This window comes from Myodes glareolus, chromosome 26 (assembly GCF_982192425.1).
Source record: "Myodes glareolus chromosome 26, mMyoGla1.1, whole genome shotgun sequence".
Classification (NCBI taxonomy): Eukaryota; Metazoa; Chordata; class Mammalia; order Rodentia; family Cricetidae; genus Myodes; species Myodes glareolus.
In genome coordinates, this window is record NC_142051.1 from 6,193,896 (window position 1) to 6,216,914 (window position 23,019).

Sequence of the window (23,019 nt, forward strand, 5' to 3'; positions counted from 1 at the left end):
ACTCTTCAAATTTATTATTACAATAATCACCATGTAGTGAATGAGCTGAATTCATTGATCCTATCTAACTGTAATTTTGTAACTTGGTCAGCATCTATCCTCATACCCTCACATCCAAACGTCAGCCCTAGTAAATAATACTGTGTTAGTTCTTTTATTTCAGGTGTTATGTGCACTTGTGTGCAGGTGTTCATGAGGACATGTGTCAGGACATATTGAGCAATACTTATAGATGGTTAAAAGCCTGACATGGCTGCTGGGTACCAAACTTAGCTTACATGCAAGAGTAATAAACACTCTTAATCACTGAGGCAACTCTACGGCCCCTAATGTGGGTTAAAGATGAGGGAAAAACTAATAAATGCTGACTTATTTATCTTGGTAGAACTGAATCTGAGTAAGTTATTTGATGTGTCTGCATGCTGGTGAGAGGTCACAAGGCAGCCTCTGAGACTCATTTCTTTCCTATCACGTGGTTCTGGGGACTGAATTTAGGTCATCAGGCTTGGCAGGAAGCACCTTTACCTGTTCAACCATCTTACCCAGGGCAATCTGGGTAAAATTTTACCATCTTTTTTATCTTGTATGTAGTAATAGTCAAAAAAAAGAGCATTTGGTCTGTTATATAAAACAGAAGTCGATGAAGCTTAGCAAACACTATAAATATACACATTTATGAACACACACTTAGATATGATTAACCTTTATTATTCATAAAAAATGAATTTTCTAATGTATTAATAAATTTCCACTTCAGCTCTGCTTTGAAGTGTTGGTACCACTGAAGTAGCATTTTCCTTCTTTGAACTTTTTCTTGTAAAATTATAGTCTTCTCCTTTTCTAAAATAGCAGGAAGCTCCTTCCAGTTCTTGATGAAGATAAAGGGAGCACCCATGGCTTTGAGCAGCTGCAGAGGGGCGCTGTGGTGACTGGATGTGTTTCCACAGTGGCCAGCTGTCATAACATCTTCTACCACAGGGATGGACCCAAAGGAGCAGGCCTCATATATTCTATAACATTCTGTGTTCACTCCCACAGGACACAGTGTGAGGTCACTCTGAAGCAAAGCATCCTGGTAATTCTTAAGACTTTCATTTGTCTCCTGAGGCTGCCACCTAGAAAATAAAAAAAACAAAGAAATTCCTGTAGGGTTTTACTTTCCTATGGCATTTGTTTTGAAGGAAATCTTTTAATGTCAATTATCAAAATTGTGAACAAATTATAGAGATGAGAAATATGAGACACTGAAAATGTTGGACCAAATGTATTTAAAACTTTTTAAGAGTTTGTGGATGTGGATATAGCCCAGCTGGCAGCACTCAGACCTAGTATTGACCACCATCCATCCCTAAACTGGATGTGGCTGTACATGACAGTAATCAGAAGATGGTAGGTGTAGGAAGGATTAGGAGTTTAAAGTCAGCCTGGTCTATACACTGAGTTTGAGGACAGCCTGTGCTACATGAGACTCCCCAAAACCAAGAATTTGAACATTTTATTGTTATATATTTAAATATCTGATGATCAATCTTAGAGTGGATATTCATTCAATCTGTATTTCCCAAGTATGGGTTCTTTCCTCTCTAGCATATTCTGCCACAGCTGTGTTACAGTCTGGTGGTGAATATTAACTGAGTTAAAGTCAGAGCGTTTTCTAGAAAGGCTGAAGATCTGTGAGGAAAATTAAAGCAGAGAAGTACCGAGGGACTTCCGAAGTGACACAGCTACATTCTCAAGTATACAGCTACATTCTCAAGGTGACTAGAGAATATTTTATTTCTGAGGACTCAGCACACAAGAGTTGTGTGTGAACAGGTAGGCCATGCAGACGTGGAGAAGAATGGAGCATAAACAAACAAAGATGAAGTCATAAGATTGCATGTGCCCACCATGCTCAAGGGACTGTAGGGAGGACAGCCAGGGAGAAGCAGAGTGGCTGATGGGGAGTCTGATTGGTCACACAGGATTCTCCTATGCAGTTTTGATCAGAATGACACAAGCAACCAACATTTGAATGAAATCAATCTGGCTGCTGTGTTGAGAATGGAACATACAGGCCATGTAGTACGTGTAGGAGTTAAGAAATCACTTAGAGGGGCTGGAGAGATGGCTCAGCGGTTAAGAGTATTTTCTGCTCTTCCAAAGGTCCTGAGTTCAATTCCCAGCAACCACATGGTGGCTCACAACCATCTGTAATGAGGTCTGATGCCCTCTTCTGGCCTTCAGGCACACACAGAATGTTGTATACATAATAAATAAATAAATATTTTAAAAAAAGAAATCACTTAGAGGCCAAGCACTGTTTTCTATTTGTATTTTCTTAGTGAAATATGCATGAGTTTTAAAGTAGGGGAGACCGAGGAGGAAGTGTTGAGAGTTTAGGACAGAGAAGGAAGAATATATTAGGAAAAAAATTGTGTGAGTGTCAAGTTTTTAAACTATGCAAACTTGTGCAGGGCATGAATGTGGGTATGGGGCGGGCAGAAAGTGAGACTAGCCAAGGTGGGATTTCCTAGATGGGGGACTGAGGCACCTTCCTGACTCTATTTCAAAGGCAGGAGCCATTATGCTGTATTTTTTTAAAAAAATAAGTTTCTATTTACTATGAGAGTTGAATTGCTCTGCTTCCTGGAACCTGACCTTCCCATACCCATGACCCTGATTTGTTTCTGAGAATACCCTTACATTCCCTGACCCCTCCCTAATCACATGGTGGGTGACCACATGATATTTTTTAAAGGTGTTTTGTATTTTCTTATTGCCCCATTGTTTCCCTTCTGTAAAACTACTTGTGATTTTACTCCTTAAAAGGGGCCCAAGAGATGGATTCAGGTCTGCTCTCTTTAATCTGACTTAAGAGGCAGTCACTGGCTAGCTCTTGGATGCACCCCCCCCCCCCCAAAAAAAATCAAGCTTGCTTCAAATTTGGCTCAAACTGTGGTAGTGTTGATGTTGATGGTAACAGGATGAGGAAGGTGATGTATATGCAGGGATGGTTGACTAAATTTCACCTTTGTAGCATAGAAGTGAATACAGGGATGGGATGACAACCACAGAAGAATAAGAACAATGTGTTGTAAATTCCAGCTGAGTTGTGGAGTCAGGTGATAGGGAATGAGCTGGAATGACAGAATAGGGTGGTTACCAAGAGGATTGCTGGAATCTGACAGCATGGTGAGACCCTGTGTTTGTGAAATCCAAGTGGCCATTCAGGAAATGACCATGATAGGAAATGGCTGATGTCAGCTCGCAGCCTCGGTGTGAAGGAAGAACTGCCTACTTAGACTTAGAAACTGCCAAGCATTGAGACAAGAGTGGTGTGAGCCAGAGTGACAGTGCACAGGAGCGATGTCCTTTAAGAAATAAGGGTGGTACAGCCCAGGCTCAGTGCTGCAGAGAATGCCAGCCACAGTTACACATGCTGGCGCAAGACTAAGGAACTGGTGTTTTGGGAGGGAAGGGCAGAATGGTCTAGAAGCAGAAAGAGTACACAGAGGGTACTTGACCTTTAGCTCAGTGCATCGAGAGTCATTTTATCAGCAGTCCTCCTGCAGTCTTTCCTCTTTTCCGCCACCCCCACTTATTTATCACCAGCCTATTGTGGTCAGCACCCTCTTAACTTTGTTCCTCCCTCCAAATGGACACTGCTGTCCCACACCAACACAAGGCTGACCCTGCTCCCTCTTTGTGCCCGTGTTTCACACAGCCCAGTATCTGGCGCTACCCTGGGCTACTTGAAAATAAATGTTTTCCTCTCCATCTGCTTAATTCTTTTCTTACATGGCATTATCATTGTTTGGAAGTTCAGAGCCCCCTCCCCTGGGAATTGTCACAGCCCAGACTCCACCTCCAAGAAAGTCAGCCAAACGATGAGCCCTCCCCAGGGAGGGTCAAGATCACTCCTATAGGCTATTTAAACTGTCCCCTGAGAACAAACACGTGGTCTCCCTGGTTTTCCTTCCCCCTCTCTGGGTTTCCCATGAGGGCCACCAAGAAGTGCTGGCATCCATTAAACCTGGCTTTCTTTTAATTTGGTTTGATTTGGTCTGACCTGGATTATTGCATAGGCAGAGAGGTTTGTAGAGCCGGAAAAACCTAACATTTGGAGGTTCCACCGAGATGGACTGTTTTTCCCACTAGCCCAGGGCTACATGTTGGAAAAATGCCCTTTTTGCCCATGCTTTCTGCCAGGCTAGGCTTCATCTGGGTGAGTTCCCTCTTTTCAAGTACATGATCCTAGGGCCCAGGGCCCATAAATTTGTTGGGTAGTCTGTTGAAGACACAGCCCACGTTGTAAATCCCCCCCACCCCCAAAGCGGTGAGGCAGTCCTCACTGAGGTAGGATTACTTGGGACGGAGACATCTGTCCACGCAACTCTCACACTCCTCTGCTTTTGTTTTATCACAGTGGACACATGTGGTAGCCATTGAGTCCCATGACTTGGTATAGACTTGTAAAAATGGACACTTGCAATTTGAGGCCTGATCTCCAAATGCCCTGGGCTGCCTTTTATAAAAATCCTTTTAAATTGGGGCTATCTAACGTCTAACATAAAACAAACAAGGCCCCATATGCCCATGGTTTTTTAGATGCTGTGCTCCCACTCCCCTTCTCCCCCCTCACTCTCTGTTTGTTCTCTACAACAGATCCGTTACTCTGTCCTCCTCTAAAACTGTATAGGTATTCCATCCTTATGCTTCCGTTCTCTCTTGTAGCACTTGTTAATCTGGTCCTTAATGGCACCACCTGTGTGTTTCTCTGGTTTCTGCTGCCTGCCTACACCAGGATTTTTAAGCTGGTCAGCTGACACAGGTTCCTAAAAAAAAGTTTTGTCTGTTAAAATAATGTGGCCACACTATGCTTTTATGTCTACATGTGTGTCTGTTTCCATAGTATGCTTGCCTTATTTCTCTGTGTGTATATGTGTGTGTTTTAAAATCTGTAAAACTTGTAACTCCAGATTACAACAGCTCTGGAAAAAAATACAAACATATGGGTAGCTGCCATTTTGACCTCAGCTCCATCTTTGGTAAGAGTACTCACGCATGCTAGACCTACCAAGCGAGACAGTCTGCCTCCAAAATTCTTTAATTTACAAAAACATTTTAATCTTACATTCACTAGCATTGGTAAGCTGTAACTAACTGGGTAAAACATATGTCTAAATTTAATTTATATGTCTAATTTAAATATAACTAACAGGTAATGGTACCTAATTTTCAAATGCCTTTACAGATCTGAGAGTATGGCATTTAGCAAAAGAGCTTCTAATAGAGAGACAAGCCAGCTCCTGCAGCATCCTATAGCTCCTCCAAGAAGATACATGGTTACAAAAGACCTTCCTCCTGGAGGCTTGCCTTTGGGTATGGCAAAGCCACCCACACACAAAAAGGGGCCACATCATCAGCTTCCTGGATGCTACACCAGGGAATCAATCTTCTTATCCTGCCAAGACAGGTAGACTAAATCTTCCCCTGAAGGAAAATCTTCAGACCTCCTGGACTCAGCAGCTAACAGTACTGCTTCTAAGGCTGGTGGTCTCCAAAGACTACGGAGAGACTTGAGATTGCCTGCATGGCTAAAAAAGTAGTCTCATTTCTGCTCATTTATCCCTCCCAGATCTGTCTAATGGGATTTGATGACTTAAGGTACTGGTAGCTCATTACTTCATTTGTTAAGTTTCCTGTTAAAAATAGACAGGTGTGCCTCTTTCACAGGCTTCAGAGTACAGGAATAACAGGTTTCAGGTGTATCTCCAGAGATCCAAAGTTCCCAATTCCCTTTGTCTTCTAAAATGGTTCTGTTCCAGTTGTCTTACAGATACCTACAGGTTCCTAGAAAAAGTTCTGCTGTATCAAAAATCAGGTCTGAAAAAAACTAACAATTTCCAGAGTCTATTTTAACGCCATCCATTTTCAAGCATATTTTACAGGTCACTCCTGCTATCTGGGCCAAGATCAACTTACAAAGGGCCCTCCAGACAATGCCAACACCTGTACTAGTTCCAGGAACTTCACCATTACCATTAGTACCAGCTCTCCCGGCTCAAAAGGACAGCAACCAACTAAAATCTAGTTTTAAAGGGCATATCTGTTCTCGTGTCTCACTATTCACCCTTGCCTCTTCTGTACAACCATGGCCCTTCTCCATCCCATTCTTTCTGGCAGTTAATGACCCTTCCCATGGCTAGCCCCATTCATCGGGCCATGAATAACAATGATTTTCCTTTTAGCCACCTGCCTTCTCATCTCCCCCCAAAGAAAAGATGCCTGAGGTAAACCAGATGCCTCTCCAACCACACCTCTTGCTGAGCAAGAGCCCACTAACTCCCAACTCTCCCCCTCCCATGTTGCCCCATGCCCACAGGAAGTAGCCAGACCTGAGCTGGCACCCCCCTTATCCAAAGAGTCTGGAATGTTTGGTTGGAAGCGTCACCTCAGCCCCCTAGCATTCATATATACAAGGAGTCTGGAATGTTTGGAAAGTTTCAACTTCCCTGGGAGTTGCAGCAGTCCAGACTCCACCTCCAAGAAAGCCCGCCAAATGGTGAGATCTCCCAAGGGAGGGTCAAGACCACTCCCATAGGATCTCCTGAGAGTGCCGGCTTTCATTAAACTGGGGCTTCTAATTTGGTTTCGTTTGGTCTGATCTGGATTATTGCATTGGCAGAGAGGTGTGTTGGACCGAAAAAAACTTAACAATCATCTTCTGACACATGCTACATTTTTATCTGTTTCCTCTAATAAACATCTGAGCGCTATGAAGGCACATTCGTTGTTTTTGTTTTTCACTGTTGACTTTATCATGGGTTCAATGGTTTCTGGCATATGGCAGGTTTTTGGCAAGTGTTAAGTGAATGAACTTGATATAGTTACATAAATAGTAGTGGTATCCATCTAGTAGGCAATTTTTGTCACAATTAAAAAAATATATTTCTAGATCTAGAATCATATCTTTTAGGTGTCTGTTCCCTGGCTACTCTGCCTTATACTCCATTATACTCCATGTGCTTATTTAAAAGCAAAATAAATTATTGCAAAATGACTTCTGTTACTTTATTGACACCTCCTTCTTGATTACTACGTAAAAGATGGGAGAAGAGTGAGTTCTTCTGTTTTAGTTACTGTTAAGCTTTTCTGGTCCGACTAACCTCTCTGCCAATGCAGTAATCCAAATCAGACCAAATCAAACCAAATGAAAAGAAGCCCAGGTTTAATGGATGCCAGTGCTCCCAAGGTGGCCCTCTGGAAAAACACAGAGAGGGGGAAAGGAGAACCAGGGAGACCACGTGTTCGTTCTCTGGGGGGCAGTTTAAATAGCCTATGGGAGTGGTCTTGACCTTCTCTGGGGAGGGGTCGTCGTTTAATTGGCTTCCTCAGAGGTGGAGTCTGGACTGTGACAATTCCCAGGGGAGGGGGGCTTGAAATGCAGTTTTCCACCCAACATTCCACAATGGATGGCAGGAGCTGGGGTGACACTCCCAACCAAACAGTTACTACCGTAGCTTCTGACAGGACAGTAGAATAAGTGGAGTACCAGTGATTCTCTGGAAACCTATGTACATACAAAGTGACACTCAGATTGGAGAACAACAGGGAAGAATCATGCAAATTCAGAACTTACTGTTCCCTTGCAGAAACCCAACAAAGTTGATCACTTCCATCTTGTTTCAAAATGTTCATCAGTGCTTGTCTTGATGAATTTTCATAGATAGTTCCTAAGAAATTACATACATAGGGTCTCTCATCATGCAGCATCGACCAGCTGGCTTCAACCACAGGAAATTTCCTGTATCTATAGAAATAACCAATAAATGATTGTATGGTAGGAACATCCCACAGCCTCGCTTGTTAGGTTATATATAGTAAGGACATTTAAAATATGATTTCCAAACACACTGTACACCATAGACATATATAATCATTTTTCATTAAAAAGAAAATATACTGTTAGAGTCATGAGCTCTGAAAACTTAATTCCAAGGATTGATGTGCAAGTATATATTACAACAAACAACAAATAAACCTGTATACCATATGAAAGAGGCTGACTATATTGTACATGAAATTATTATGGCATTTTGGGACACATAACTTTTTGTTGGGAAAAGTGTTGTACACGGTGCCATGTTTAACAACATACCTGGTGTGGTAGTTTGAATGTGATTGGCCCTAATAAACTCACAGGGAGTGGTACTACTGGGAGATGTGGTCTTGTTGGAGAAGGTGTGGCATTGTTGGAAGAAGTGTGTTTCAGTTCACTTCCTGATGCCTGTGGATCAAGATGTGGAGCTCTTACTCCTCTCCAGCACCATGTCTGTCTGCACACTGCCTTACTTCCTGCCATGACCATAATGGATTAAACATCTGAACTATAAGCCAGCCCCAATTAAATTATTTCCTTACTGCTAAGGTCATGACTTTTCTTCACAGCAATAGAACACCGACTAAGACACCTGGGATCTACACACTTAATGGCAGTTGTGACAATTTCCTCTTTTTAGTTGAGCAACCAAGTTTCCAGTTGGTACTGAATCTTTCCTTGTTGGGAACAGGAAAAATATGGCAATACCAGAATTAGTATATTTCTATCTTCTATTATACAAATAGGTGATGTCATACAATGTGGAAAAAGTAAAAGTATTTTTATAAATATAGACCCTTCTCAAGGAATAGATTTTTCTGAAGGTCTTAAGGGTAGATATACTCAACAAGTCTTTGAAATTTTAAGACTGGTTCTAGCCCAAACTAATTCAGCTGGAATGTTGTACATGTAGGGTATGTGTCAATGGCATTTTTTTCTGGTGACAGCTGTGTAGCTAAATAGAAATCAGCCTGAGGCTACAAATGGTGGTAACCAGTGACATAATGAATGTATGATTTAAGTCTATCAGTGAGATGACTCATTTACTTACCAAATAATTTAGTACTTACAGTATATAAGCATTATTTAAAAATTTATTTTTAATCTATGTGTTTATGTGTATGCCTGTTTTTCTCCATGTGTAGCCATGTACCCAGAGTTCAAAAAAGGGTGTCAGATCCTTGGAACTGTAATCATACACAGCTATAAGCTACACCATGTTAGTGCTGGGAAATGAACCTGGGTCCCCTATAGCAGCAGTAAGTGTTCTTAATTGCTGAGCTATTGCTGTAGCCATTCACGGACATTTTTAGAGCTGGGAAGAAAATTTCTGCCCTCAGAAAGTTTATATACTAGTGGGAACCTACTTAAAGTTTGCTTACTATTAAAAATACATCCATAGAAATCTTAAAAAATGTTTTCCAAATTTTTAAGCAGAGGGGTATGATTACATACTGAGGATCTTAAATTATTTACTGAATAACCTTTGTTTGTATAGTTAAGATTTATATAAAGTCAGTCAATCATAATCCAAGGGTAAGTGCATTCTTTATATGAAAATACTGCCACAAAAGTATTTGTTTTTTACTAAAAATTATGACTCTACCTTTATTCATTCTCTGTTAAACATTATATATTTATTCTATATTAATTTTGAAACAAAAAAAATACTCATCAGTTCTCAGAGGGTAAAATATTCTCAAAACAACGACGACAACAACAACAAAGACCCTGTCACTACTGTCACTGAGGCAGAGGTCACACTACTATTGACCCTAGGAAAGATTGCCCCTGGCCTCATCACTTGTAAGCTTATCATCATTTAAAACATCATGTTTCTGATTCAGAACATTAGACCCTGGAGACTAGGGATACACAGTCTTATCTTGTACTTACGTTGCTACACCTAAAGGCCACTGGAGAACATCCGCACCATTAATCCAGGGGCTGTCGTATGTTATGAAAAGCAGGTCCACAAAGCCTCCGTTTCTTCTGAGGAACTGCATTATCCAGTCATTATCACACTGCTCATTGCCAAGCAAAACAACAGCCAGATGCTGCAGTTTTTGCGTCTGCATTAAATTTTGTGTGTAAAGTAACCACTGGGTGGCGTGGAAGATCTTTGTTTTTTCTCTTCCATTTAAAACAAGTACCACATTGTCCACATCTATGGAGAAGTAGCCAGGAACTACAGCTGGGCCAGTGATGAAACTGTAAAAAACAACACATCACAAATAAGAGAGAAACAAAACTTAACAAGGAAAACTTCAATAACTTTATATAAAATCCAGAATGAGATTTAATTTGTATTCTTTAGAAATGAAATTTGTATAATACAAGTTCTTCTGAATAAGTCTGCGACATGGCTATAGACTAGTAGAAAGCTTTGGGTGAAAAATTCAACAAGTATATGAGATTGGAATATGTGGGATTCTCATTTCTTCACTGAAGGCAAGGCATTGAAATATAATGTAAAGGAAAACATACCACATTTAGGACACTTAACACATAACTAAAAGGATCTGTGTGCATGTATGTGTTCAGAGAACAAAGTGCAGGAGTTGGTTCTCTCCTTCCATCACATAGGTCCTGGAGTTGAACTCAGGTTGTCTGTCTTGGGGGTAGCCATTTTTACCATCTTGCCAGCCCTTAAAGTGTAATTTTATGCAAATATAAAACTACATATTGAAAAAATATTTATATACCTTCTATCAGTAGAAACATAAAAATGAGAGTGAGAGCATACACCAAATTAATAACAGCTATTTTCTCTGAGAGTGAAGAATAAAAGGACTAGGAAACAAACAAAGGTCTTCTTTTATTGGAAACATTTCTTTGAAGATGAAAGTTAAAGCATTTATAACAGCTAAAATACATTAAGTGTGAGTGGTTAGCAAGAGGGAGTATGTTGTAATTTTTTGGCGTTTTCATAGAAGGAATAGACATGCTCCATAATGCACATTGTCATATATTGCCTCAACAATCACTGCCACACAAGTATTTTGAACTTTTAATCAAAGTGCACAGGAAATGATAAGGAGGGAAGCAGAGTGAGTGAGTGTGAACACGGAAAGAAAGGCAGTCCCAGAAAGAACAGTCTAAGGAGACAAAGATGGAGTGCACGGATGTGGGGACTGTATACCTAGGACAAGGAAAGATCACCTCACAGAGCACTCAGGACGGCTAAAGGCTCTGACTGAGAATGGGTAGAAGACGTTTGAGATGTCATTAAGGGAGATGACTATGGATGTCCTCATTTTTCCCTGAAGTGTGCCACCACTCCCTGTCCATATGGTGTTGGGAATTAAGCCTAGAGTCTACATTTTAGGTAAGCCTTCTACTAAATGAGCTCAATTTCTAGCTCCTTGCTACTGCATTTAAAACATGAAATTATGAAAATTGCTGAATTTTCCTACTACAAATTAACATTATAAAATAAGGCTTATGTATGACTTAGAATAATATACAGGATGAATACTATGCTTTATTAATGAAGGTTATCATTGAAGCATCTATCATGAAAATCCTTTAGCTAAAAAATAATCATAGCTGAAGTGCTCATGCGTAGAATTCTGAAAGGTAATTTACTTCTGCAGGGAACTTAGCATATGTCTAAGCATCAGGACTTAGAACTTTCAATATATTTTTCCTACTGGTTGTCTCAACTGAAAAATGTCTTCAGAGTAAATACTTCAATATAATAGCCCAGAGAAATCATTTAAATCCTGAATGACTGTGCAAACAATACATGTTTGGAATTTATTTAAGTTAGTACCTTCATAACTTGATTGAACTTACAATTTGCAATTTCATGAGTTTATAAATTTTGGATAAATTATATATGACTTTTCATTGCTTAATAAGATATTTTGAAAATCTGTTACAGTACTTAAATACAAACTTCTTTAAGAGGAAATAGAAATTTTTTTGATGATAACACAAAATCTTGCATAAAAATTTCAGAAGGGGTAAACTGGGGCTTAGCTTTTCTTGGGAGTTAACAGTGTTTACTTATTCCTTTTTATTTTTATCACTGTGTTAACACCTCATAACTATAAGTTTAAGGATGCTACTTATGACTTTGTAGTAATCTTCCACTTAATGTAGTAGAACTATTATTCCCACGCCAAGGTCCATGTCCAGCCACACATTTACTTTCTAACAGTGAAATCTAAAGAATGTAAAGTTTGGGAGTATATATATATGACCTACAAAGAGATTAGAGCAACCACTATAAATATCTGCTTTTCTTCAAGTTTAACTCCTTTGAGAAGATTTGTGTAATGAGGGGTTACGGAGGTTGCTTAGTTGGTAAAGTGTTTGCCTTGCAAGCATGAGGACAAAAGTTCAATTCCTTGCATCAATGTAAAAAGTTAGATGTAGCATAGAGATAGGTATATCCCTGGGTCTCACTGTCTAATCAGACTATCCTAATCATTGAACTAGGAGAAACCATTTCTCAGACAAACACAAGTAGCGAAGCCCACCCATCCTCTGCAACCTCAGTGGTTCCCTGAGGCAGACTGTGACTACTCAGAGCAGACCAAGAGGTGAGTGACCAGCTCCCCAGCTGGACAGTCTCTAGGCCCTAGGCCCCAGGGCAAAACCCTGGCCCCTCCCCCACCCGCCTCAGATTCACTAGCCAGCCAGCAGGTAAGCCACCTGCAGGCAGGCTGCTCCAACACCCCCTCAAATCAAACCCTGTAATCTAAAAGTTCCAATCCACTCCCAAACCCACCCATCCCCAGAGACCTCAATTTCTCCCTGAGACATAGACACTGATTGTAAGGATTAGACGAAGAGGCAAAGACCCTGCCTGCACCAACTGGAAGGAGAGATGGGTAGGTGCCAATGCAAGAATACATTCAACAATATGAAAAACAACATGGCAGCACCAGAACCCAGGGGTCATACAACAGAAAGACCCGAACATCTTAACCCAGAAGAAAATGACCTTAAATATAACTTTAAGATGATAGAGAACCTTAAAAAGTAAATGAAAAATTCCCTTAAAAAATGGAGAAAAAGAAAAACAAAAATTGGATGAAATCAATAAATATCTTTTTTTAACAAATATTTTTTATGGTTTATTTAACTTCATTTTATGTGCATTGGTGTAAAGGTGTCAGATCCCCCGGAAATGGATTTTCAGACAGTTGTGATATGCCATGTGGGTGCTGGGAATTGAACCCGGGTTCACTGGAAGAGCAGTTAGTGCTCTTAACCTCTGAGCCATCTCTCCAGCCCCCCAACAATAAATATCTTAAAAAAAAAAACAAGAAAACCAAGAAAAAACAAACAGGTGAAGCAAACAGCTCAAGACTTGAAAACTGGAATAGAGGTAATAAAGAAAATACAAACCAAGAGAATTCTGGAAATGAAAAATCTGGGTAAACAAACAGGAACTATAGATATAAGCATAATCAACAAAATACAAGTGATAGAAGAGAGAATCTCAAGTTTGAAGATACTATAGAGGAAAGAGATTCACCAGTCAAAGAAAATGTTAAATCCAACAAATTCCTAACACAAAACATCTAAAAAAATCTGGGACACCAGGAGAAGAAGAACTCCAGCTCAAAGACACAGAAAATATATTCAACAAAATCACAGAAGAAATCTTTCCCAAAGTAAAAAAAGGCTATAAAGGTACAAGAAGCTTACAGAACACCAAATAGACTGGACTAAAAAAACTCTACCAAAGAACTCCTACAGCTGATAAACACCTTCAGTAATGTGGCAGGATACAAGATCAACTCAGAAAAATCAGTATACAAATGTATACTCTTGTATACAAATGACAAAAGGGCTGAGAAAGAAATCAAAGAAACATCACCATTCACAACAGCCACAAATAACAAAAAATATCTTGGAGTAACACTAATCAAAGAAGTGAAAGACCTATACAACAAGAACTTTAAGTCTTTGAAGAAAGAAACTGAGGAAGATACCAGAAAATGGAAAGACTTTCCATGCTCTTGGATAGGTAGGATCAACACAATACCCAAAGCAATCTACAGATTCAATGCAATCCCCATCAAAATCCCAGCACAATTCTTCACAGACCTCAAAAGAACAATACTCAACTTCACACAGAAAACCAAAAAACCCAAAATAGCCAAAACAAACCTGTACAATAAAGGAACCTCCAGAGGCATCACAATCCCTGACTTCAAACTCTACTATAGAGTTATAATAATAAAACAGCTTGGTATTGGAAGCAAAATAGAAAAGGCAGGTGGACCAATGGCATCAAATTGAAGACCCTGATATTAATCCACAAACCCACAAATATCTGATTTTTGACAAAGAAACTAAAATTATACAATGGATAAAAGAAAACATCTTCAACAAATGGTGCTGCCAAAACTGTATGTCAACATGTAGAAGCATGGAAATAAATTCATGTCTATCACCATGCCAAAACTCAAGTCCAAACGGATCAAAGACCTCAACATAAATCCAGCTGCACTGAACCTCACAGAAGAGAAAGTGGAAAGTAGCCTTGAACACATTGGCACAGGAGACCATTTCCTAAATATAACACCAGTAGCACAGACATTGGGAGCAACAATTAATAAATGGGACCTCCTGAAACTGAGAAGCTTCTGTAAGGCAAAGCTTCTGTAACACAAAATGGCAGCCTACAGAATGGGAAAAGATCTTTACCAATTCCACATGGGATAGAGGACTGAACTACAAATATATAAAGAACTTAAGAAACTAGATATTAAAATACTAAATTATCCAATTAAAAAATGGGGCACATATCTAAACAGAGAATTCTCGACAGAAGACTCTAATGGCAGAAAGAAGTTAAGGAAATGCTCACCATCCTTAGCCATCGCGGAAATGCATATCAAAATGACTCCGAGATATCATCTTACACCAGTCAGAAGGGCTAAGATCAAAAACACTAATGTTAGCTTATGCTGGAGAAGATACAGAGTAAGGGAAACACTCCTCCATTGCTGGTGGTAGGTAGTACAAACTTGTACAGCCTCTCTGGAAATTAGTATGGCTATTTCTCAGAAAATTAGGAAACAATCTCCCTCAAGACCTAGCAATATCACTCTTGGGTATATAATAGGATGTTCAATCATACTTTAAGGACATTTGTTCAACTATGCTCATAGCAGCATTATTCGTAATAGCAAGAACCTGGAAACACCCAAGATGTACCTCAACCAAAGAATGGATAAAGAAAAATGTACATGTACACAATGGAGTACTACTCAGCAGTAAAAAACAATGGCATCTTGAAATTTGCATACAAATGGATGGAACTAGAAAAAAACCATCCTGAGTAGGTAACCCAGACCCAGAAAGATGAGCATGGCATGTACTCACTCATAAGTGGATATTAGACATAAAGCAAAGGATAACAAGCCTATGTCCACGAGTCCAGAGAAGCTAGGTAACAAGAACCCTAGCAGAAACATACATGGATTCCCCTGGGAAGAGAAAATAGACAAGATCTGAGAAAACTGGGAGTGTGGGGTGGGCGGAGAAAGGAAGCTAGAAGGGAGGGGAAGGGGAGAAAGGAAAGGGGAGGAAAACATAAGGGAATGGGATGGTCAAGATGGGGGAAGGACAGAGAAGGAGAGCAAGAAAAGAGGTATCTTGATAGAAGGAGCCATTATAGGGTTAGCAAGAAACTTGGCTCTAGAGAAATTCCCAGGAATCCACAAGGATGACCCCAGGTAAGACCCTAAGCAATAGCGGAGAGGGTGCCCAAATGGCCTTCCCCTGTAACCAGATTGATGACTACCTTAACTGTCATCATAGGACCTTCATTCAGCAACTGATGGAAGTAGTCACAGAGGAACTTTGGATTGAGCTCCCAAAGTCCAGTCAAAGAAAGGGAGGAGCGCTAATATGAGCAAAAGGGTCAAGACCACGATGGGGATACCCACTGAAACAGCTACCCGAGCTAGTGAGAGCTCACAGACTCTGCCCTGACAGCGGGGGAACCAGCATAGGACCAAACCAGGCTGTCTGAATGTGGTTGACAGTTGTATGGCTGGGGTAGACTGGTAGTAAGACCAGGATTTATCCTTAGTGCTTAAACTGGTTTTCTGGAGCCCATTCTTCTTGGAGTGATACCTTGCTCAGTCTAGACAGAGTAGGGAAGGCCTTGGTCCTGCCTCAAAGCCCTGTGCTAGATTTTGCTGACTCCTTATGGAAAGCCTTGACCTCTCTAAAGAGCAGATGGAGGGTGGGGAAAGGCAGAGGGAGTGGGAGGAGAAGAGGGAGTAGGAATAGGAATTGGTATGTAAAATTTCAATTAAATAATAATAAGTAAGTAAGAAAAAAACACAACTACTAGCTACTTGCTACTTGCGGGGGAGGGAAAGGGGGGAGAGACGGAGCGGGGAGAGACTGAAAGAGCCATTTTTCTTCAGGGATTTGGACCCTGAGAAGCTACCTATGCTCCAGGACATGATCTCACATATGGGCATCAATAAATGGACTTGGTGGGTATTAGAGAGAGTGAGTAAGAGAATGAGAGAGACAGAGAGAGACACAGACAGGGACACACAAAGGCAATCATTGAGAATGTACATGTGCATGCATGTGAACATGAAGTCAGGAGGGAAACTGGTGGAGTTGTATGGAGAAGGAACTGGAGGGTAGAAAATGCAGGTTGAACTGGGTCCAAACACATTATATTCATATACTAACATTAAATAAAACATTTAATTGAAAATAAACAGCGTCTATAGCTCCTAACAAAGAATGCCCAAATTGTGGAAAAATAAGGGCTTTGTAATAAAAACCAGACTCTTTTACTGACATCTGCCCCAGCACACAATTGTCACAGGAAGTAAACATGTAAAAACAAATCATGTTTATTTCAGTAAAAGTAAAAATGAAAATAGTACTTTCATGCAAAATTATGATTTTTGTAATTAAAGTCATGTTAATTCTATTCAACAATAAAAATTATATAGTGATAGGTAAATTAAAGTAAAACTTCTAATGAATTACTTTTACAGAATCTAAAAATCAAAACAGAAACAGTTCTGAATTTTGTAAAAACTGGGAATCTGTATCATTAAATAAATCATGGTAGATATGACATAAAATGCTTTAACAAATTCTATCTGGATATTACAAGGCTAACATAGCTACTAATGAAAAGAAAATCATGAAAGCAATACTTGTTTACATATTAGTCCTCCAAGGCACAGAATGTTAAGTATTCATTTATCATGAAGCTTTCCAAATCATCAGCTAAAAACAAGACAGAAATAAGATTCCCCAAAACTTAATTTTTCTCAGTATCGGGGACAGAACCCAGGGCCTTGCACATGGCAGGCAAGTTCTCTACCACTGCACCATGAGGCACATTTCCTCCCTCCAAAATTATTTTGTAATGTCAAATTTAATATAAAAATGTTTAATGAAGCTTGAACTAAGAACACATATTCACAAGATTTATTTCTGTATTTTTCCCCAAGTTGAAATGGAAATGACATATAAATGTGTATTTTCTTCCAGTAGTTACATAAAACAACACACAGCAACCCAGGGTTAATATTGTCTAATTGGTACCTGTAATGTGTTCTTCCTACAATTGACTGTCCTTCCCTCCATTGAGCAGTCACATCAGGGGGATCAAGAGTGCCTTCAAAAATATGTTCCCAGAGATACAGACCTGGTGATAAAAGAAGAAAAAGAGAAACATCTGCTGCCTTATCCATCTGCGTATGTCTGAGAAACATAGGCTTTGTTCCTTTCTTTTTTTTTTTTTTTGATTTTTCGAGACAGGGTTTCTCCGTCGTTTTTGGTGCCTGTCCTGGAACTTGCTCTTGTAGACCAGGCTGGCCTCGAACTCACAGGGATCCACCTGGCTCTGCCTCCCGAGTGCTGGGATTAAAGGCGTGCGCCACCACCGCCCGGCTTGTTCCTTTCTATCTTGACTATGAGACTAGACGTTGCCTGCCATGATTTGCTGGCAGGCAGTCCTACCAAGCAAAACCTCAGTCGTCAACACGGCAACTAACTCTACGAGACTTTTGTAATAAAGACAACAGAACTTTTACTTTATACTGAGGCAGCCCTAGTGCTACTGAACCTTACTGCCCATATATTCTGAAGAAAAGTTTGTATTATAAACTAAATTACCATCATTAGAATTAAGTTACTATCATAACTGAGGGACTAAATGTTTTGTGCTGAAGCCAGAGGAGCGCATCAGTATGAACAAAACATTCAGCATGTCAAGGGGATATTACCTCCCCATTTGAACAGATATCCTTGAATGCATGATGCCCTCTGCAGACAAATGACACTTCATCTTTTCTCCTGAGGACAACCATGATGTTTCACTTGGGTTTCTTCTGAACGAAAGCGTTAAGAGTGGACAAGATCAGCAGTAGGCATGAGGTAATAGTAATATGGAGTCATACAGCACCTGAGAACATGGTGTCAGTTACACTGAAAGATGCATTTTGTTCTATTTCCATTATGTCATGTTACTAAAGTCACCCTAACAACCAGTTTTAAAATTTGGGCAATCAGATAAAGCTTCCAAATGTGTAATCTCTAGAGCCTGTGAACACTATCTTACACAGCAACTGTCTCAACATGAGTAAGGTGTTGAGATGGTGAGCCTTAAGAGGCATCTGAGATGCCTCCCTCAAGAAAGGCAGGAAATAAAGTTGTAGTTATGAATTATGAAATATGGTAGGTTTTATAAAATCCGTGATAGCAGTCATAGAAAACTATATGGTATATGGGCAGAAAATGGTATCAGGAAGTGGGGTGCTTCTGTAGCAAATAGTTAAAAGTGTGGAAGTGCATCTGAAATAAGAAAATAGGGGTGGCTGGAAGAATTTGGAAGAGTATGATTTTTAACAAAGATTAGAATGCCTCAGAGTGCAGGGAAATGCAGATGTTCATGGCTCATTCAGTGAGGAAGAGCCAGGTGAGGGTGAGGACACAGGAGAGAAAGTCTACACTGTCTCTAGTACACACAGACGGTCTCAGGCTGAGGATACAGGAGAGAAAGCCTACATTGTCTCTAGCACACACTGACCGTTGCAGGCTGACTGCTGGTAGAATGTGCATGCTAAAGGTAGGTGGGGCATGGAAGGAAATGGAGACTGTGTTATTAGAAATGAGGACAGAGAACTGTGCTGTAGAAGAGCCACAAACTTAGCCAGCCAAGCTGTGCCCCATTGGTATAGATGTGTAAAGCAGAATTTGCAATTGGTGACCTTGGGCATTTCTCTGAAGAGATTTCTAACCAAAGAATTAAATGTCTGTTTTTTTTTCCTTTATGATTATAGTAAAATACAAGAGGAAAGAAAGACTGAGAGATGAACTGTTAAGTAATAAGATAGCAGCATTTGATAGTGATGTAGAACTCTAAAATAACTCTGAGGCCTCTCAGCCTTTGTACTTTCCCCCTCCCCTGGGAACCAGGAATCTAATAGTTACCCAAACACGTACTGAAATGTTGGAAACTTTCCATCTCCCTGAGTCTTTGTGAATGTTCTCCAGATAGAACTCAGTTATTGAAATTGGGGCAAGATAACCCTTAAGATGTTGACTCAGTTCCTGATGTTTTGACTCAGTCCCTGGGAGGGGTCAAAGTAACTCTTAAATGTTTCCTCTTACCTCAACTGATCTGGCAACCACCCTCCAGTCCTGGCTTGGACCAATTATTGTTACTAGCTCTTTGAATAAGCCAATCCCAATAGTTGGAAAACAACCCCCAGACTCCCCCCGCCTTGTTTCTGTGGCTTTTTGCTTTAAAAGTAGCCTGTACCAGCTATTCGGGGTCTTTCTGGCTTCTCGAATGCTAAAAGACCCTGTCACAACAGAATTAATCAAATCTTCTTGCTTTTACATCAACTGTGGTGTGAGGGTGGTCTCTTGGGGCTACTCCTCCTTGGTGATTGGAATCTAGGGTCCAACAGTGGGAAAGTTTTGAACTATTCATTTTTTTTCTTTGTTTTTGTTGTTTCTTGAGACAGGGTTTCTCTGTGTAGTCCTGGATATCCTGAAACTTGCTTTGTACACCAGGTGGGTCTCGAACTCACAGAGATTTGCCTGCCTCTGCCTGTGGAGGGCTGGTATTAAAGGTGTGTGCCAACAAAATTAAATCTAAAGAAAATCAAAATATTCATGTGCATAAGAGGCTGTTGGAAGAGATTATGCATGTGATTTGTGGATCTCCTTAGTCACCTCGGCAGATGCCAGAAACAGAAAAGGGACTGTCCACGAAAGATATGTGGGGGAGTTTCATTCCTAATAGAGTGAACTCTTATAACACACAAAAGATCTTTAAAGTGTTAAAGAACGGTACGTTATCAGGAATCCTGCCAACCCAGATCAATTGTTAAAATGAATGAAGACCATCTGGCTCAAAACTTCTACCAGCAGGAAATGCTGATAAATCTACTAAGCAGTAAACACATGATATTCCTCATGCAAATGGAAGAATGGCTCCAACGGTGGAGCTGAAGAAAGACAAGGCAAAGCTGTATCAGAGATTATTCTAGGTAGAAAAATCTCATGGAATTTGCCTCAGTTTCCAAATTGGATCAACGACCCATCACACCCATTTCTTCACTGTTGCAGGAATTCTGTAACAGTCTGCTGTAGCCGTAGGGGCATGTGCCTATAAAAGGAGTGTCTTGTAAAGTTCAAGGGTCACCATGATGCTCACTGCACCAAGAAGTCCAAAAACATGAAGACCCATTGACACATACAATTCAAAGTAGAATGAGAATATGGAGCCTTACAGGAAGAAATCAGTACTTAGTTTAAAATTCAACAACAGAAAAACCACCACCACCACCAGAAAACCCCTCCAAACTATTAAAATTGAGTCACTACAAATTCAGGTAAAGCTATGTGGAGCTCAGAGCTCAGTAGTAATCTTCAAAATACATCTTTGTAACAAATCAAATAAATTTATGAAATACCACCAGCCAGGCACTATGCTATTTACCCTTTTCTCATCCTTTACTTGCTATTAATTGTATGGTTCACTATACATAACTCCAACTCATGGTCAAAAGCCAAAAAAGAAGAACTAAGAGGGATTATGTGAAATGAGGAAATGTCAGCCAAATGGTATAAGATCTCATTAACACAGGATGAATTCTGGAGAGCTAATGTACAGGATCACAATTATACTTAATACTACTATATTGCATACTTTACATTTGTGAGAAACTAAATTTTAAATATTCTCACCAAAAATAAGTATGTTATATGATGGATAGCCTTCTGACAATTTCACAAAGCAAATGTTTATCAACCGACGAATGTTGTACACTGTAAATATATGTATTTATACACACACAGTCTCAATCACTGACGGTCTCACGCTCTGAACATAATGTACATCCTGCAACACTAGATTCCGGATAAAGCAGCTCCTGTGAACAAGGTTTTTGTTTATTTATTTTCGCTGCTGGGATTGAGCTGAGGGCATGGCCCATGTCATAGTTTAATCAGCTATATACTGGATCCGCTCACTGGACACCCAGTTTACTTTGCTATCTACCAATGAAAGCAGATAACCAATAGGAGAGTATTTGTATTCTTGTTACCTATGGGGAAAGGCAAATGAAATTCCGAGGAAAGGTAAAATGTCTTCATTAAACAATGTAATCCATTCTCTAGCAAATGTGGCACCCGCACGGTCCTCCACACTGTACACGGCCCTCCCAGACTTCGCCTGTCTGCGGTAACTTACCAATGGCAGCTTTGCCCCAGATCTGTACTCTGTGCTCTAGCTTTTCTTTGGTGGATTTATTTAGTATTTGCAGGCCACTTTTAATTCTATGTCGCTGCTCGCTTTTTTCATCTCCTTCCCACGGATTCCATTCTTCACTCTCCAGGGCAGACTGCTCTGTTTTAAAGGAAGTGACTGCGTTTACCACTGAGGAATAACTGCTTATACAAAGTCAAGTCATTTGAATGAGATACCAAAGTGAACTAGTTTCACCTTCAAATTTCAGAGAGAAATAATCGAATTCGAGACAAACATACAATAGGAAAAAAGAAACCAGTATCTTTTCTCTGTTAAAGATTTTAAAATTTTTAACATGAGATAGGACAAGTATGTCTTCCCCGCAAACCTTTAGAAATACCTGCAGGAAGCATATCAAGTCACACGTTTTAGTTCTGGAATTGTTTACGGGTTTTATGTAAGTAAACTATTAGTAAATCTTAACTTTAGCACGCTGTCTCCAGCCATGTCATAACCCAACTGTTCAAGAATTCTGAGCGGGGGTGGGAGGGAGGTTCAAAAGGTCCGCGATTCCAAAACAAGTCAAAATCCCAGCTGGGACTCGGAGCTGGGAATATAAGGTACGCCTTCTGCAGTCACATGACTAGAAAGGAGCGTGCTTTATGACCACGGGAAGAGCGGCTTGAGACTCAGCGGTGATTTGCCGCTCGCCCGCAGCGTTACCGCAACTCTGGCCCTTGAGGCAGAGCGGGGACTGCTCCGTGCTTTAAAGTCATGCAGGCCTCCAGCCTCGGGGCGGCTGGGGCATGGAGCCCGCCCAGCGTGGGAAGAGCCCCCAATCCGACCCCGGGCTGGCTCCGGGCTGAGGACGAAGGACGCCCGAGGGCCCGGGGATCCCAGCGCGAGCCGCAGGCCCGCAGCCCTCCCTGCCTCCGCCCTACCTCGGCCGCGCCTCTCCTTTGCCTGCGCCGCCGCTTTCCTGGAGCCCCGGGGGGTCCCGACCGGCGCCCGGCGACGGCGCCCGAAGAAGACGTGGTAGGCGGCGTAGATGGAGAAGAGGCAGTACAGGGCGACGAGCAGCGAGCACAGGCGCGTCCGCGTCAGCCGCATCCCACAGCTGCTTCCGGTCCCGGCGTCCTCGCCGCGCTCCCAGGCCTTAGGAAAAGCCGGGCTCAGGCCCGCGGCCCGTGGTGTGGGCGGGCGCAGACCCAGGCGGCCCGCTCAGTCACCGCCCTCGGTGCCCTCAGCTCCGCCCTTCCTCAAAGCAGCCCGCCCGCTGGCCCCGCCTCCTCCTGGGGCAGCCTCTTCAGGCCCCGCCTCCTTCTGGGGCAGCCTCACTCAGGTTCCGCCTCCTCCCCCCACAGCCTCACTCAGGCCCTGCCTCCTCCCCCAGCTCACTCAGGCCCCGCCTCCTCTCTCACAACCTCACTCAGCCCCG

General features: G+C 41.2%; 1 protein-coding gene across 1 annotated transcript; it reads right to left on the minus strand.

Moving 5' to 3' along the window:
* Window positions 1-687: 687 nt before the first annotated feature.
* Rxylt1 (ribitol xylosyltransferase 1) lies at window positions 688-22,781 on the minus strand. The gene is made up of 6 exons (XM_087901950.1): window positions 22,523-22,781; window positions 21,585-21,740; window positions 17,423-17,525; window positions 9,761-10,075; window positions 7,625-7,795; window positions 688-1,115 (listed from the first exon to the last, which is right to left on the minus strand). The coding sequence occupies exons 1-6, from the start codon at window positions 22,689-22,691 to the stop codon at window positions 698-700; spliced, it is 1,332 nt and encodes a 443-aa protein (XP_087758076.1). The 5' UTR covers window positions 22,692-22,781; the 3' UTR covers window positions 688-697.
* Between the last annotated feature and the right edge of the window lie 238 nt (window positions 22,782-23,019).